Source organism: Panthera pardus, unplaced genomic scaffold (assembly GCF_024362965.1).
Source record: "Panthera pardus isolate Hobbes unplaced genomic scaffold, ASM2436296v1 HiC_scaffold_7, whole genome shotgun sequence".
Classification (NCBI taxonomy): Eukaryota; Metazoa; Chordata; class Mammalia; order Carnivora; family Felidae; genus Panthera; species Panthera pardus.
In genome coordinates, this window is record NW_026527002.1 from 63510676 (window position 1) to 63527112 (window position 16437).

General features: G+C 38.8%; 1 protein-coding gene across 3 annotated transcripts in view; it reads left to right on the plus strand.

The window, feature by feature from the left end:
- The window catches only part of MTBP (MDM2 binding protein), an 89916-nt gene that overhangs the window by 48762 nt on the left and 24717 nt on the right, over positions 1-16437 (plus strand). For all 3 annotated transcript variants that reach the window (XM_019459939.2, XM_019459940.2, XM_019459938.2), the window contains exon 14: positions 7217-7378. In XM_019459939.2, coding sequence (XP_019315484.2) covers positions 7217-7378 — 162 coding nt within the window. The remainder of the gene's footprint in view (positions 1-7216; positions 7379-16437) is intronic.

Here is a 16437-nt window from a genome sequence, read left to right on the forward strand (position 1 = left end):
GGGTAAATTCCTGCCGAGTTCTGTGGCTCAAGTTAATGCAGATTGTTGTGTTAATCCTCAGATCAATTTTCTAGGTGTGCAAAATGGTTTCGTGATGATTTGGCTGCATTTCAGGACGAGAGAAACAGAACTTCCATGCTGCTCTGCCATCTTACCTAACTTTAACTTTTGTCTCTAGACCTTTTTATAAAATTTCTTGTTATATATTTTTGGTTGTAACAGGAGGATAGAGACTGCAAATAGAAAGAAATGCAACTACAGAGAAATTACTGTTACCTTGAGCATTGATTCTTTAACCATTGAGACTTTAACCATGACTGTTAATAAAAATTCATTTTGGGGCACCTGGGTAGCTCAGTTGGTTGAACATCCGACTTCGGCTCAGGTCATGATCTCACGGTCTGTGAGTTCGAGCCCCGCATCAGGCTCTGTGCTGGCATCTCAGAGCCTGGAGCCTGCTTTCGATTCTGTGTCTCCCTCTCTCTGCCCCTCCTCTGCTCATGCTCTGTCTCTCTCTCTGTCAAAAATAAATAAACATTAAAAAAAAATTAAAAAAAAATTCATTTCATATACTGAGTGAAGTTAGCTTTATGGATTTTTCTTATTCAGGAAAGTAACACTTTTTCCAATGGTCATAGTTTAAGGTTTTACTTCTATTACTAAATGTTAACTTAATATCAGTGTTAACATTCATTAGTCATCTATCAGTCTTATTCATTAGTACCTAATATGAGCTTATTTTAAACTAATTGATGAAGAATTTTTAAGAAATTGACTCAAATTGTGAGGCCTTATTAGTTGCATATAGAAAAAATGTGATATTAGAATTAAGTGGATATAGTATAAAATAAAAAGTATCCATTCTTTTTTTTTTTAATTTTTTTTTTTTAACGTTTATTTATTTTTGAGACAGAGAGAGACAGAGCATGAACGGGGGAGGGGCAGAGAGAGGGAGACACAGAATCCGAAACAGGCTCCAGGCTCTGAGCTGTCAGCACAGAGCCCAACGCGGGGCTTGAACTCACGGACCGTGAGATCATTACCTGAGCCAAAGTCGGCCGCTCAACCGACTGAGCCACCCAGGCGCCCCACCATTCTTTTCTTTAAAAGCATTTAAAAAACATCTTGAATTCAGTAGGCTGTTTTATTCAATGAAAAATAATTTTAGAATACTTCGTCTCAATTATTCTGTAAGAGTTACCTACTTTTTCAGTTGGACAAATCAGGGTAATTCTGTAGTCTTAAACTCCAACCACTGATTTATTTTTTTAATTGTATAGATGATATTAGCTCAAGGAAAATACAGTTAGAAAGGCAAATCAGTTTCAATAAAAAGTAGTACATGTTATAACCAAGGGAAAAAAAATACTGGAATTGTATTGTTGTGGCTGGAAAACCCCTATTTCAAACATCAGCCTACAGTATTACTCACTTCTTAACTTTGTTCTGCCCCTGCTAATTCCCTCTTCAGGCCCTACTTTCTTACCATGGGCCTTCTGCAGCTCTTTAAAATTCTGTTCCCTCCATATCTCCCCTCTCCATCGTTGTGTCTCTTCCTTACCCTTTCAACCAGAAAGATTGCCAGAGTGGAATAGGCAGCTCTCTGAAGCTGATGCATTTCTCCTTTGGGTAGGAAGAGTTAACCCCCCTGTTTGGGCCAGAAGGGAAATACTAAAAGCTATACCTAGACTGCTGCCTGCAGGTATGATTGGAAGCTCTGGGTGCGGGTTGGGGGAAGAGCAGACAGAAGTACGGAATAAATGCTGAAAATGTAGAAGGGCCACGGGCAGCTGAGCTGTGCCAGCCATAGCTGTAAAGATGCCACAGCTTTGGGTGAAGTGCAAGGATGGTGGGGAGCCTGAAGCTGAAGGAAGCCATATAGCTAGTAGCTGCTAGAGAAACCAGCTCAGAGCATATCCAGGAAATGACCAATTTGCAATCCAAAGCATGAAATCGATGAATATTAATGATCCAGTTAATTTATGATGGAAATACTTGCTGAACCAATCTCTCCTGTACCCAGAGTCAATACTGGTTTAAAAATTTGGGGTAAAGATGCATCTTTTCAGAACTCCTGTATCTCTAAAGACAAGAAAATGACAGCAAAACAAAGTTTCTAATGTAAAATGTCTGAGTGTATTTCAGTGACTTTCAAAGAAGTGAAATATAAATATAAAAGTATCAAAAGTAGTATAGTTAATTAATTTACACATGGTGAAAACTAACGTAATAGGAGCAGCTTTCTTTGGGAAAAAAATCAACAATTCAGTATCAATACAAAGATTATAGCCTTTGCTGAAAAACAAAAAGTTGTTCTGGAAGATTTTTTCAAAATTATCAACAAGACATAGAGTAGACTTATAATATCCCCAGTGGTTCTCTGACTAGTACTGAATCAGAGAGAGTAACTGGAAGAGTTTACACAAAAATACACGTGCATTAACTGAGACACTTTGTTTTTTACAATAACACAAAAGTCAAATAAAATTTCTGTTTTGGTTTAGTTTTTTAATAATTACTTCAGTAATTTTATTTATTTTTAAAATTATACTTAATACTATTAGAATACTTACAATTTTATAATTCATGTTTACTTGATTTTTTGTAACTTTTAGCTTCTTGCATTGGGAAGTATTAAATATCTTATTTCACTGATTTTTAAAGAAACAATTTAGGAATGCTGGACAATTTTTATTTATTTTTATTTATTTTTTTTTTAAATTTTTTTTTTTTAACGTTTATTTATTTTTGAGACAGAGAGAGGCAGAGCATGAACAGAGGAGGGGCAGAGAGAGAGGGAGACACAGAATCCGAAACAGGCTCCAGGCTCTGAGCTGTCAGCACAGAGCCCGACGCGGGGCTCGAACTCACGGACTGTGAGATAATGACCTGAGCCGAAGTCGGACGCTTAACTGACCAAGCCACCCAGGCGCCCCATGGACAATTTTTAAATAAGATTGTTCAGTATGATACAAGACAAATGCCAAAACAGCAACAGTCTTGTCATTTTGCTCCAGTACTGCGGCCATTACTTTGAGTTTCCCACTTCTTTTTTAAATTTATAGAACCTAGTAGAAAGCTGATTAACACTCATTCTCTGGTACTTTTGAATATTCTGGTCTATATTTTTTCTTTAGTAAATACTAAGTTATTGCTATCTTTTTTTATGAATAGCATTCTTTTGCTGATTCATTTTTAGGCTTCAGTCCAATATTTTTCTCCCTAAACTTTTGACACTTGTGTGCAAACTCATTTATGCAGAGATTTTTTGTATAGGTAAATTATGCTGCTCATAATCCTGTTAAACTTCATCTGTTCCCTCTTTCTATTTCTCAGTCCTCAAGGCCAGAAGGAGTTCTACCCTGCTCTCAAGATAGCCCAACGTTGTAATGTAATTGACTGTTTTAATAAGCATGGGTCAGGTTCATGATTTAAGTTTATTTTTAATGTCAATAAAAATGTAGAGCTAAATTCTGAGCATATTACCTATTGTGCATCTTTCCTGTGAAAACAAACCACTGATAACTTTTAATTTTAGAATGACTCCCAGCAGATTGTGCAAAAAAGAAATGAAGCTTTTTATTTCTCACTAAGAAGTTGTAATAACAGCAGCATATTTTACAATCTTACTTTACCATTACTAATGTTCTTGAGTGCAGGAACCACCTTGGATAACAACTGGAATGATCCTAGCAATATCCACGTTGGTAGGGTGGGATTTTGCAGAGACATTGTTGTAAAGCTGATGTTCTCAAGTAGAATCTCTAGACCGGCTACTTTCTTCTTAGCCTACTCTCTTACATTATTTATGTGTCGACCTCATGTGATAATGTTCTGGACTTTAATCCTCTGTGTCCAAGAGCACAGCACAGCGCTTTGTAGACGACAAACTCCATAAATGTTGAGTTGAATTCTATGAATTTACAATTTACTATTATAGAAGAAAATGCTATTAGTTCAGAAGTGTTTTAAAAATGTAATATTTTGGGTGCGCCTGGGTGGCTCAGCCAGTGTCCAACTCTTATTTTGGCTCAGGTCATGATCTCATGGTTCAGGAGACCGAGCCCTTCATTGGGCTTTGAATTGATAGCACGGAGTCTGCTTGAGATTCTCTCTCTCCCTCTTTCTGCACCCTTTCCCCACTCACCCTCTCTCTCTCTCAAAAGAAATAAACCTTAAAAAAATGTAATGTTTTGACAAAAGTAATACATGGGTATCGTTTAAAATGCAAATGGTATTGAAAACTTCATGTAGAAACCAGCAATACTCTCCCTTTTCCTCCCCATCTTTCAGTCTTTGTCTGTAGACAGCTACCCTCAACTCTGCCAACTGGTTTTCCTAACATTTCCTCTAGTTTTTTAAGTAATGTGCGTATGCTATTTTTTGATTTGCCAGTTTCAGACATTATCTTGGCATCTAACACAGAAGATAAAGACTTAGCTTTCTCATATCACCTTTGCTTTCTCTTTCCACCCTTTACAGTGAAGTCATGAATTTTGGTCAGTGTTTAGTTTTAACATTATTATCACTATATAAATAAGTTTACCACTGAGTCTTGCAATATATGATGATAATTACCTCTCTTGTATAATCTTTGTTTTTCTTATGATGTGGATGATCATTTTTATTTGCCCATTCTTTTGTACAGGCAAAATATTTTTACTTTTCCAGAGGCTCCAACATTTTTCTACCTACTTAATAAGTTCATTATATGTTCAAACACAGTTCCTTTTTATTTCTCTTCATTTTTTTTTCCAGAGTGTTTACTATTTTTCTCTGTTGTGTTCAGGTTGCTTCTTAGACCTCTTGACTTCTGAGACACTTCTCTTTTCTTCTTTTCTTCTTTTGGAGTCTCCTTTTTTCCAGACTCCTTGTCTTCCTTCTTGGATTACTCCCTTGTTTGGTTGGTGACTATCTTTTAGTAACTACTTGAATAAAAGTTCATGGGTCATAATTTTTTTTGAGTTCTTGCTTACCTGAAAATACCTTTACTTGATTGACAAGTCATAAATACTTCTAGGTTGAAAACTATCTACCTTCGGAATTTTAAAGATGTTACTTTATTGTCTTCTACATGGTCGTGTTCCTACTGAGAAATCTAATGCCTATTTTTATCCTTTGTAGTGCTTTATTTTTGGTTTATATGATTTTACTCCGTTCTGGAATCTTTATCTCCAGAAGCTTTACTCTGAATCATAGTGTGTATGTATTTGCTGTCCTCTCCCTCTGCCCCCAGTTTTTTAAGTTGTCCATTCAATGAGCCATTTCAATATAAGATTCACATTCTTACATCTGAAAATTTTGATCTCTTTAAGAATTTCTTTCCCTTTCTCTTTTTTTCTCTTTCTAGAACTTTTATTAATTATATATTGGTTTTTCTGGACAGAATACCCAATTTTCTTTCCTATTTCCATATTGTTTTTTGTTCTAGTTTCTGGACAATATCTGGCATTTTATTTTAAGCCCTTTTATGGTATGTTTAAAATTTGAGTTCTCATGTACTTAATTTTAAAAAGTCTTTTTCTTGTTCATCAATTGTTCCTTTATCAAAGCATTGATTATTTCTATGAGAATATTAATGATAGCAAGCTTTCTTTTGTTTTCTGCAATGTTTTTTTGTTTTTTGTTTTTTGTTTGTTTGTTTTTTCCTGCTGGGCTCTTTTTTCCTCTTTGCTTGCTTTAGTCTTTCTTTTCATCTTAGATTTTTTCCTATTTTGAGGGTTGCAATAAATAAACCTCCTTACCCACCCAGTTGAGAAACAAATGTAAAAACACACAGATGGAAATAAATAACAGGTAAAAGCTTGATTGAAGGATATGACTTTTTAGATCTATGGCCAGGTGAATTTTCTGATACATAACCCAGAATTGAATTTCCCCCTCTTGAATGAAGAGCTAGGCAACTGAAAAGCTAGGCCCTGTTGGGGCAGGGCCCTTATCACATTGCAGAGAGCATAAATTCTGAGAACCTGCCAGCTCAGAGGAAGGTTGGGGAGAAGGATCTGATCAGCGAATGCCTTGTTTCTTCTCCAGACTAGCTCCAAGAGTGACAGCTGGGAGAAGGGAGCTACAGGTGTTACTGAATTAAAGTCTTACATGTGTAAACATAAGACCGTGGAAATGCAGAGTCCCCGCTCTCCTCAACACCCTTTCTTAAATGTCTAGTTACTCGTTTCTGTCTGTCCTGTTTTAAATGGGAAGCTTTGTGGACTTTAGTCTAATATACTGTCTGGCAAGCTGTACTGTAGAGTGGTAGAGTGACAAGTCACCATTTTGCTTGTGAGCTCCTGTCCCTACCTCTGCCTCAATATCAGGACCAAGCTCTTTTCTCTGGGGGCGTTCAGTTTTTCAAAAGCAGAATCCTTTCATCTTTCTTGGGAAGCATTTATACCTCCTAGCTTTCTGGCTACAGCACTTGGAGTTGGACCTTTCAGTATATAGACCTCTATTTAATCCCCCAGTTTTAGCCCCAGCTTCAGTGCTACCTTTCGGTGTGCCTGATGACACCAGTAGGCTGGGACTCTTTTTCAGCTTCCTCCCCCCAAAATGAGAACAGCCTCCTGGCTGTGAGGGGCGGAGGGTGGGGTGAAGACCTTTATTTAGTTGTCTCCTCCTTTTCTAAACATCCATGCGTCCAGTCCTAGTTTAACCTGGATCTCACCGTCATCTTCTCATACCACATAGTAGTGCTTTTGCAGGCACCCAGTGGACCCTTCCTGTCCTGTACCAACTCAGTTACTGTTCCACCATCGTCTCTTCTTCTAAAATGTCAAAAACTGTCATTATTAATTGTTTCTGCTTTTGTTGTCCTTTTTTTATTCCTTTGTTGTAGATTTAGGTTTTAGGAAGGAGAAGAAATAGATGGAATTGATCAAGTGACCACATGTAACTGAGAGTCTTACAGGTTTTATTTTCACATAAACACCAACGTCCTTAATGGTCTGCAATATATTCTGAAAACTTGTAAACTATATATTTACCATTTATCACTTGTTGGCATTAACAGATTATTCTAGTTTTGTTTATCTCACATAACTGGAAATTCTGTCATTACCTACAAATGGGATTAAAAGGAAAATAGGCATGTTGATTTGCTGGAGAAAGTCAACTGTTTTACTTTTGAAAACATTTCCCATGAAAGAGTAGTGGATGTACTTCTAGAGAGGCTTTAAAATAATAGGCATATGGTTAATTATATTGTTTTGTTGTCTTACAGAAAGGAGAAAGTTGGCAAAGCAGCCTGAAGTAGTTTCTGTTGATGAACTCAAAAATCTGTTAGTACTCACAAGGGAACACTTTGTAGATCATTTTGATGCTTTTCTTCCTAAAACAATTTCAATAAAGACAGACAAAATTAAAACCTCCGATATGTCAAATGGTAAGTTTTTTGTTGGTTTAAATATTGGTTCTTTTTGTATGTTTGGCATTTATTTTAGTGATTTATCATTAAAACTAATAAAATGTTGGTCAAATCAAGATGTATCTTATAAATTTAATTAGTGATATATATTTGCATAGTCAAGTATGGTGTGTATATATGATGAACTATTTCTCATCATTTGAATATTAAAAAGTTTCTGATCACTCTTTTTTTTTTTTCTAAGTTTGTTTGAGAGAGAAAGAGCTCATGCATGTGTGTGTGTGGCGAGCAGGGGAGGAGCAGAGAGAGAGGGAGAGAGAGAAAATCCCAAGCAGGCTCCATGCCGTCAGCACAGAGCCCGACACGGGGCTTGATCTCACAAATGGTGAGATCATGACCTGAGCTGAGTTAAGAGTCAGATGCTTAACTGACTGAGCCACCCAGGCATCCCAATCACTCCTTTCTTTAAGGAGGTTTTTGAGCAGAGGGAGAAGCATTTTAAGGTGGTTCCTCTTACTGCTTTTACGAAGCTACTAGAAAGGGTGGATTTCTATTAAGTTACGTTTTTATAAGATAAGAATAATAGGACCTACGCAGTAAATTTACTATAGTTAAAACTATATACAGTAAGATGCTCCACATTTGCCATTCATTGTAGCAGGAACAGTCACCAGCCTTCACTGAAGGAGCAGGATACCATTTCTGTATTCATTTGCATTTTTTTCCTATTTTCCTGGTTCCTATTCTTGTGATGAATTTGAATGGAGTGAAGCTTTACAGGATCTAACAAGAAAGCATTTGGTGATTGCCTAGCATTTTAAAAGTCCAGAATAATTTTTTGTTTTTATTCCATGAGAATCCTTTTTTATTACATAGGTTAATAAGAAAATGACCAAAGAATCAAGTTAACAGTAATGTTTGTTGAATGAGTTTTCTGTTTTTGACACCATAAAGGTACACAAAAACTTTATGGCTTATGATCTGCTTTGAAAGCAAAATGCAAATACAGCATGCTGTGACATTTCAAGAGCCCAGGCCCTGGAGCTAGAGTGCCAGGGCTCAAATCTGAGTTTTGTCGCTTGTTAGCTGAATGTCTTTGGGCAGTTTTTCTGCCTCCTCATGCTTCTGTTTCCTCATGTTTTAAATGGGATTAATATCACCCACTTACTAGGGTTATTGCGAGGAGTAGACGAGTTGATGCATAAGCAACACAATGGATGCCAAAAACCTGTGAGCTGTTATTTGTATTATCATTATCATCATCATTACGTATCAGTAACAAAGTTCAATAGCAATGCAGAGTAATGTCAAAGATGTTGGAGACAGTGTAAGGTTCCTTGTAAATGGGGGATATGTTCAATAAAGAGACAAAGCTTCTTGGTTGCAACATGGGCTCTGGAACCAGACTAACAAGGTGGAAGCCGCTCTGCAGCTTACTTGCTATATGACTTTGGGCAAGTTTTCTAACCTCTCTGAGCTTCAAGTTATTTTTAATATTTAAATCGGAAATGACAAAGGTTGTTATGAGGATTAAATGAATTATTTATAAATTGCTTAGAAAGTTGCCTGGTATGCATATATTTTCACTCTTTTATGGATCCTGAGAAACTTAACAGAAACCCATGGGGGAGGGGAAGGGGAAAAAAAAAAAAAAAAAAGAGGTTAGAGTGGGAGAGAGCCAAAGCATAAGAGACTCTTAAAAACTGAGAACAAACTGAGGGTTGATGGGGGGTGGGAGGGAGGGGAGGGTGGGTGATGGGTATTGAGGAGGGCACCTTTTGGGATGAGCACTGGGTGTTGTATGGAAACCAATTTGACAATAAATTTCATATACTGAAAAAAATAAAAAAATAGACAAAAAAAAAAAAAGAAAGTTGCCTGGTATGAAGTGCCATATATTAGTTTTTAAGTTAATGAATGTGAGTTTATTTTTTTTTTTTTAATTTTTTTTTATTTTTTAATATATGAAATTTACTGTCAAATTGGTTTCCATACAACACCCAGTGCTCATCCCAAAAGGTGCCCTCCTCAATACCCATCACCCACCCTGCCCTCCCTCCCACCCCCCATCAACCCTCAGTTTGTTCTCAGTTTTTAACAGTCTCTTATGCTTTGGCTCTCTCCCACTCTAACCTCTTTTTTTTTTTTTTTTTTTCCTTCCCCTCCCCCATGGGTTTCTGTTATGTTTCTCAGGATCCACATAAGAGTGAAACCATATGGTACCTGTCTTTCTCTGTATGGCTTATTTCACTTAGCATCACACTCTCCAGTTCCATCCATGTTGCTACAAAAGGCCATATTTCATTTTTTCTCATTGCCACGTAGTATTCCATTGTGTATATAAACCACACTTTCTTTATCCATTCATCAGTTGATGGACATTTAGGCTCTTTCCATAATTTGGCTATTGTTGAGAGCACTGCTATAAACATTGGGGTACAGGTGCCCCTATGCATCAGTACTCCTGTATCCCTTGGATAAATTCCTAGCAGTGCTATTGCTGGGTCATAGGGTAGGTCTATTTTTAATTTTCTGAGGAACCTCCACACTGCTCTCCAGAGCGGCTGCACCAATTTGCATTCCCACCAACAGTGCAAGAGGGTTCCTGTTTCTCCACATCCTCTCCAGCATCTATAGTCTCCTGATTTCTTCATTTTGGCCACTCTGACTGGCGTGAGGTGGTATCTGAGTGTGGTTTTGATTTGTATTTCCCTGATAAGGAGCGACGTTGAACATCTTTTCATGTGCCTGTTGGCCATCCGGATGTCTTCTTTAGAGAAGTGTCTATTCATGTTTTCTGCCCATTTCTTCACTGGGTTATTTGTTTTTTGGATGTGGAGTTTGATGAGCTCTTTATAGATTTTGGATACTAGCCCTTTGTCCGATGTGTCATTTGCAAATATCTTTTCCCATTCCGTTGGTTGCCTTTTAGTTTTGTTGGTTGTTTCCTTTGCTGTGCAGAAGCTTTTTATCTTCATAAGGTCCCAGTAATTCACTTTTGCTTTTAATTCCCTTGCCTTTGGGGATGTGCCGAGTAAGAGATTGCTACGGCTGAGGTCAGAGAGGTCTTTTCCTGCTTTCTCCTCTAAGGTTTTGATGGTTTCCTGTCTCACATTCAGGTCCTTTATCCATTTTGAGTTTATTTTTGTGAATGGTGTGAGAAAGTGGTCTAGTTTCAACCTTCTGCATGTTGCTGTCCAGTTCTCCCAGCACCATTTGTTAAAGAGACTGTCTTTTTTCCATTGGATGTTCTTTCCTGCTCTGTCAAAGATGAGTTGGCCATACGTTTGTGGGTCTAGTTCTGGGGTTTCTATTCTATTCCATTGGTCTATGTGTCTGTTTTTATGCCAATACCATGCTGTCTTGATGATGACAGCTTTGTAGTAGAGGCTAAAGTCTGGGATTGTGATGCCTCCTGCTTTGGTCTTCTTCTTCAAAATTACTTTGGCTATTCGGGGCCTTTTGTGGTTCCATATGAATTTTAGGATTGCTTGTTCTAGTTTCGAGAAGAATGCTGGTGCAATTTTGATTGGGATTGCATTGAATGTGTAGATAGCTTTGGGTAGTATTGACATTTTGACAATATTTATTCTTCCAATCCATGAGCAGGGAATGTCTTTCCATTTCTTTATATCTTCTTCAATTACCTGCATAAGCTTTCTATAGTTTTCAGCATACAGATCTTTTACATCTTTGGTTAGATTTATTCCTAGGTATTTTATGCTTCTTGGTGCAATTGTGAATGGGATCAGTTTCTTCATTTGTCTTTCTGTTGCTTCATTGTTAGTGTATAAGAATGCAACTGATTTCTGCACATTGATTTTGTATCCTGCAACTTTGCTGAATTCATGTATCAGTTCTAGCAGACTTTTGGTGGAGTCTATCGGATTTTCCATGTATAATATCATGTCATCTGCAAAAAGCAAAAGCTTGACTTCATCTTTGCCAATTTTGATGCCTTTGATTTCCTTTTGTTGTCTGATTGCTGATGCTAGAACTTCCAGCACTATATTAAACAGCAGCGGTGACAGTGGGCATCCCTGTCGTGTTCCTGATCTCAGGGAAAAAGCTCTCAGTTTTTCCCCGTTGAGGATGATGTTAGCTGTGGGCTTTTCATAAATGGCCTTTATGATCTTTAAGTATGTTCCTTCTATCCCGACTTTCTCAAGGGTTTTTATTAAGAAAGGGTGCTGGATTTTGTCAAGGGCCTTTTCTGCATCGATTGACAGGATCATATGGTTCTTCTCTTTTTTTTTGTTAATGTGATGTATCACGTTGATCGATTTGCGAATGTTGAACCAGCCCTGCATCCCAGGAATGAATCCCACTTGATCATGGTGAATAATTCTTTTTATATGCTGTTGAATTCGATTTGCTAGTATCTTATTAAGAATTTTTTGCATCCATATTCATCAGGGATATTGGCCTGTAGTTCTCTTTTTTTACTGGGTCTCTGTCTGGTTTAGGAATCAAAGTAATACTGGCTTCATAGAATGAGTCTGGAAGTTTTCCTTACCTTTCTATTTCTTGGAATAGCTTGAGAAGGATAGGTATTATCTCTGCTTTAAATGTCTGGTAGAACTCCCCTGGGAAGCCATCTGGTCCTGGACTCTTATTTGTTGGGAGATTTTTGATAACCGATTCAATTTCTTCGCTGGTTATGGGTCTGTTCAAGCTTTCTATTTCCTCCTGATTGAGTTTTGGAAGAGTGTGGGTGTTTAGAAATTTGTCCATTTCTTCCAGGTTGTCCAATTTGCTGGCATATAATTTTTCATAGTATTCCCTGATAATTGTTTGTATCTCTGAGGGATTGGTTGTAATCATTCCATTTTCATTCATGATTTTATCTATTTGGGTCATCTCCCTTTTCTTTTTGAGAAGCCTGGCTAGAGGTTTGTCAATTTTGTTTATTTTTTCAAAAAACCAACTCTTGGTTTCGTTGATCTGCTCTACAGTTTTTTTAGATTCTATATTGTTTATTTCTGCTCTGATCTTTATTATTTCTCTTCTTCTGCTGGGTTTAGGCTGCCTTTGCTGTTCTGCTTCTATTTCCTTTAGGTGTGCTGTTAGATTTTGTATTTGGGATTTTTCTTGTTTCTTGAGATAGGCCTGGATTGCGATGTATTTTCCTCTCAGGACTGCCTTCGCTGCATCCCAAAGCGTTTGGATTGTTGTATTTTCATTTTCGTTTGTTTCCATATATGTTTTAATTTCTTCTCTAATTGCCTGGTTGACCCACTCATTCGTTAGTAGGGTGTTCTTTAACCTCCATGCTTTTGGAGGTTTTCCAGACTTTTTCCTGTGGTTGATTTCAAGCTTCATAGCATTGTGGTCTGAAAGTATGCATGGTATAATTTCAATTCTTGTAAACTTATGAAGGGCTGTTTTGTGACCCAGTATATGATCTATCTTGGAGAATGTTCCATGTGCACTCGAGAAGAAAGTATATTCTGTTGCTTTGGGATGCAGAGTTCTAAATATATCTGTCAAGTCCATCTGATCCAATGTATCATTCAGGGCCCTTGTTTCTTTATTGACTGTGTGTCTAGATGATCTATCCATTTCTGTAAGTGGGGTGTTAAAGTCCCCTGCAATGACCACATTCTTATCAATAAGGTTGCTTATGTTTATGAGTAATTGTTTTATATATCTGGGGGCTCGGGTATTTGGCGCATAGACATTTATAATAGTTAGCTCTTCCTGGTGGATAGACCCTGTGATTATTATATAATGCCCTTCTTCATCTCTTGTTACAGCCTTTAATTTAAAGTCTAGTTTGTCTGATATAAGTATGGCTACTCCAGCTTTCTTTTGGCTTCCAGGAGCATGGTAAATAGTTCTCCATCCCCTCACTCTCAATCTAAAGGTGTCCTCAGATCTAAAATGAGTCTCTTGTAGACAGCAAATAGATGGGTCTTGTTTTTTTATCCATTCTGATACCCTATGTCTTTTAGTTGGCGCATTTAATCCATTTACATTGAGTGTTATTATAGAAAGATATGGGTTTAGAGTCATTGTGATGTCTGTATGTTTTATGCTTATAGTGATGTCTCTGGTACTTTGTCTCACAGGATCCCCCTTAGGATCTCTTGTAGGGCTGGTTTCGTGGTGACAAATTCCTTCAGTTTTTGTTTGTTTGGGAAGACCTTTATCTCTCCTTCTATTCTAAATGACAGACTTGCTGGATAAAGGATTCTCGGCTGCATATTTTTTCTGTTTAGCACACTGTAGATATCGTGCCAAGCCTTTCTGGCCTGCCAAGTTTCAAAGGAGAGATCAGTCACGAGTCTTATAGGTCTCCCTTTATATGTGAGGGCACGTTTATCCCTTGCTGCTTTCAGAATTTTCTCTTTATCCTTGTATTTTGCCAGTTTCACTATGATATGTCGTGCAGAAGATCGATTCAAGTTACGTCTGAAGGGAGTTCTCTGTGCCTCTTGGATTTCAATGCCTTTTTCCTTCCCCAGTTCAGGGAAGTTCTCAGCTATAATTTGTTCAAGTACCCCTTCAGCACCCTTCCCTCTCTCTTCCTCCTCTGGGATACCAATTATGCGTATATTATTTTTTTTTAGTGTATCACTTAGTTCTCTAATTTTCCCCTCATACTCCTGGATTTTTTTATCTCTCTTTCTTTCAGCTTCCTCTTTCTCCATAACTTTATCTTCTAGTTCACCTATTCTCTCCTCTGCCTCTTCAAGCCGAGCCATCGTGGATTCCATTTTGTTTTGCAATTCGTTTAAAGCGTTTTTCAACTCCTCGTGACTGTTCCTTAGTCCCTCGATCTTTGTGGCAAGAGATTCTCTGCTGTCCTGTATACTGTTTTCAAGCCCAGCGATTAATTTTATGACTATTATTCTAAATTCACTTTCTGTTATATTATTTAAATCCTTTTTGATCAGTTCATTAGCTGTTGTTATTTCCTGGAGATTCTTCTGAGGGGAATTCTTCCGTTTGGTCATTTTGGAGAGTCCCTGGCGTGGTGAGGACCTGCAGTGCACTTCCCCTGTGCTGTGGTGTATAACTGGAGTTAGTGGGCGGGGCCGCAGTCCCACCCGATGTCTGCCCCCAGCCCACTGCTGGGGCCACAGTCAGACTGGTGTGTGCCTTCTCTTCCCCTCTCTTAGGGGCGGGATTCACTGTGGGGTGGCGTGTCCCATCTGGGCTACTTGCACACTGCCAGGCTTGTGTTGCTGGGGATCTGGCGTATTAGCTGGGGTGGGTAGGCAAGGTGCACGGGGGCTGGAGGGGCAGGCTTAGCTCGCTTCTCCTTAGGTGATCCACTTCAGGAGGAGCCCTGTGGCAGCGGGAGGGAGTCAGATCCGCTGCCGGAGGTTTGGCTCCGCAGAAGCACAGAGTTGGGTGTTTGCGCGGAGTGAGCAAGTTCCCTGGCAGGAACTGGTTCCCTTTGGGATTTTGGCTGGGGGATGGGCGGGGGAGATGGCGCTGGCGCCTTTGTTCCCCGCCAAGCTGAGCTCTGCCGTCCGGGGGCTCAGCAGCTCTCCCTCCCTTTGTCCTCCAGCCTTCCCGCTTTCCGAGCAGAGCTGTTAACTTCTGACCTCCCAGACGCTAAGTCGCGCTTGCTGTCGGAACACAGTCCGTCCGGCCCCTCCGCTTTTGCCAGCCAGACTCGGGGGCTCTGCTTGGCCGGCGAGCCGCCCCTCCGCCCCGGCTCCCTCCCACCAGTCCGTGGAGCGCGCACCGCCTCACCGCCCTTCCTACCCTCTTCCGTGGGCCTCTGGTCTGCGCTTGACTCCGGAGACTCCCTTCTGCTAATCCTCTGGTGGTTTTCTGGGTTCTTTAATTAGGTGTAGGTGGAATCTAAGTGATCGGCAGGATGCGCTGTGAGCCCCGCATCCTCCTACGCCGCCATCTTCCGGACTGAATGTGAGTTTAGAGGAAAGGAATATAACAAGGGTAGGATAGTCACAGAACACTTTGTTAGGAGCCAAGGGACTCTGATGTAGGTCTTGAGTGATTCATGTGTTCTAGAGAGAGCGGAGAAGATAGGATTTTCCAGGGAGAAGAAGTAATATACCCAGAGTCATGGAGGTAAGAAAGGGCAAACTGAGACCAAGAGAGAAGTTGGCCTAATCAGAGGATTTGTACAGAAGATAACAGTTGGAAGGTAGGAAGGGCTGAAATAATTGTTTTTTTGTAAGTAAGGATATGTATCTTCTAGTTACCCATACAAAGTCAAGTTCTAGGACACTATTAACACACTGAGTTATGGGGTGCTCATCTTAAAATGTAAATCAGATTGTATCACTCCTTTGCTCAAACCTTTGCCATTACTTTCCATTATACATAGAATGTGTCATCCTTAACATGGCTTACAAAAGCCCTACATGATGTCTGCCCTCATACTAGCTTCTAGAATTCTAGCTTCCTCCTGTGTCACATTTCTGTTTCCTTAGTACCACAGAGAGTCTTTCCGTTCCTTGAGCACATCACATCCCTTTCCATCTCAGGAACTATATACATGCAGTATCCTCTTTCTGGAATACTTTTCTCCCAGTCTTTTCCTGATGAATTGACAGTCATTCTTCAGACTTTGACTTAAATGTTAACTTCCTGAAAGGTTTTCCCAGACCTTCCTCACTTTAAGTTGATTCCTCTTGTACTCATTTTCTGTATCTTTCTTTGAATTATTTTTTACATTTTAAATTATATACTATGTATGTAATTTTTTATTAATTGTGTGTCTTTATTCTGAACCATATGTTCTTTGAGAATAAGGAGTGTGCCTGCTTACTGTCTCCAATACCCTAGAGCTTAGTACAGTACCTGGCACATAGGAATTCATTTCTCCCCAAATAATGTTGAACAAATGAAAGAAACCTTGAAGTTTTTTTTTTTTTTTTTTTTTTGGAGCCCGAACTGAAATTTGACAGGTTATATATTTGAACATGACTCCTCTAAGAATGAAGTTTTGATTTTTAACATTCTTAGTAGCTTTTGTTTCAGTAAATACATCTATATGTGAATTATACAGCAAAAGAAGCAATAAGGTCAATCATGTTTCATATTGTGACCCATTGTTTAACAACCACGCTCATTAGGAATTATTGACAATCGTT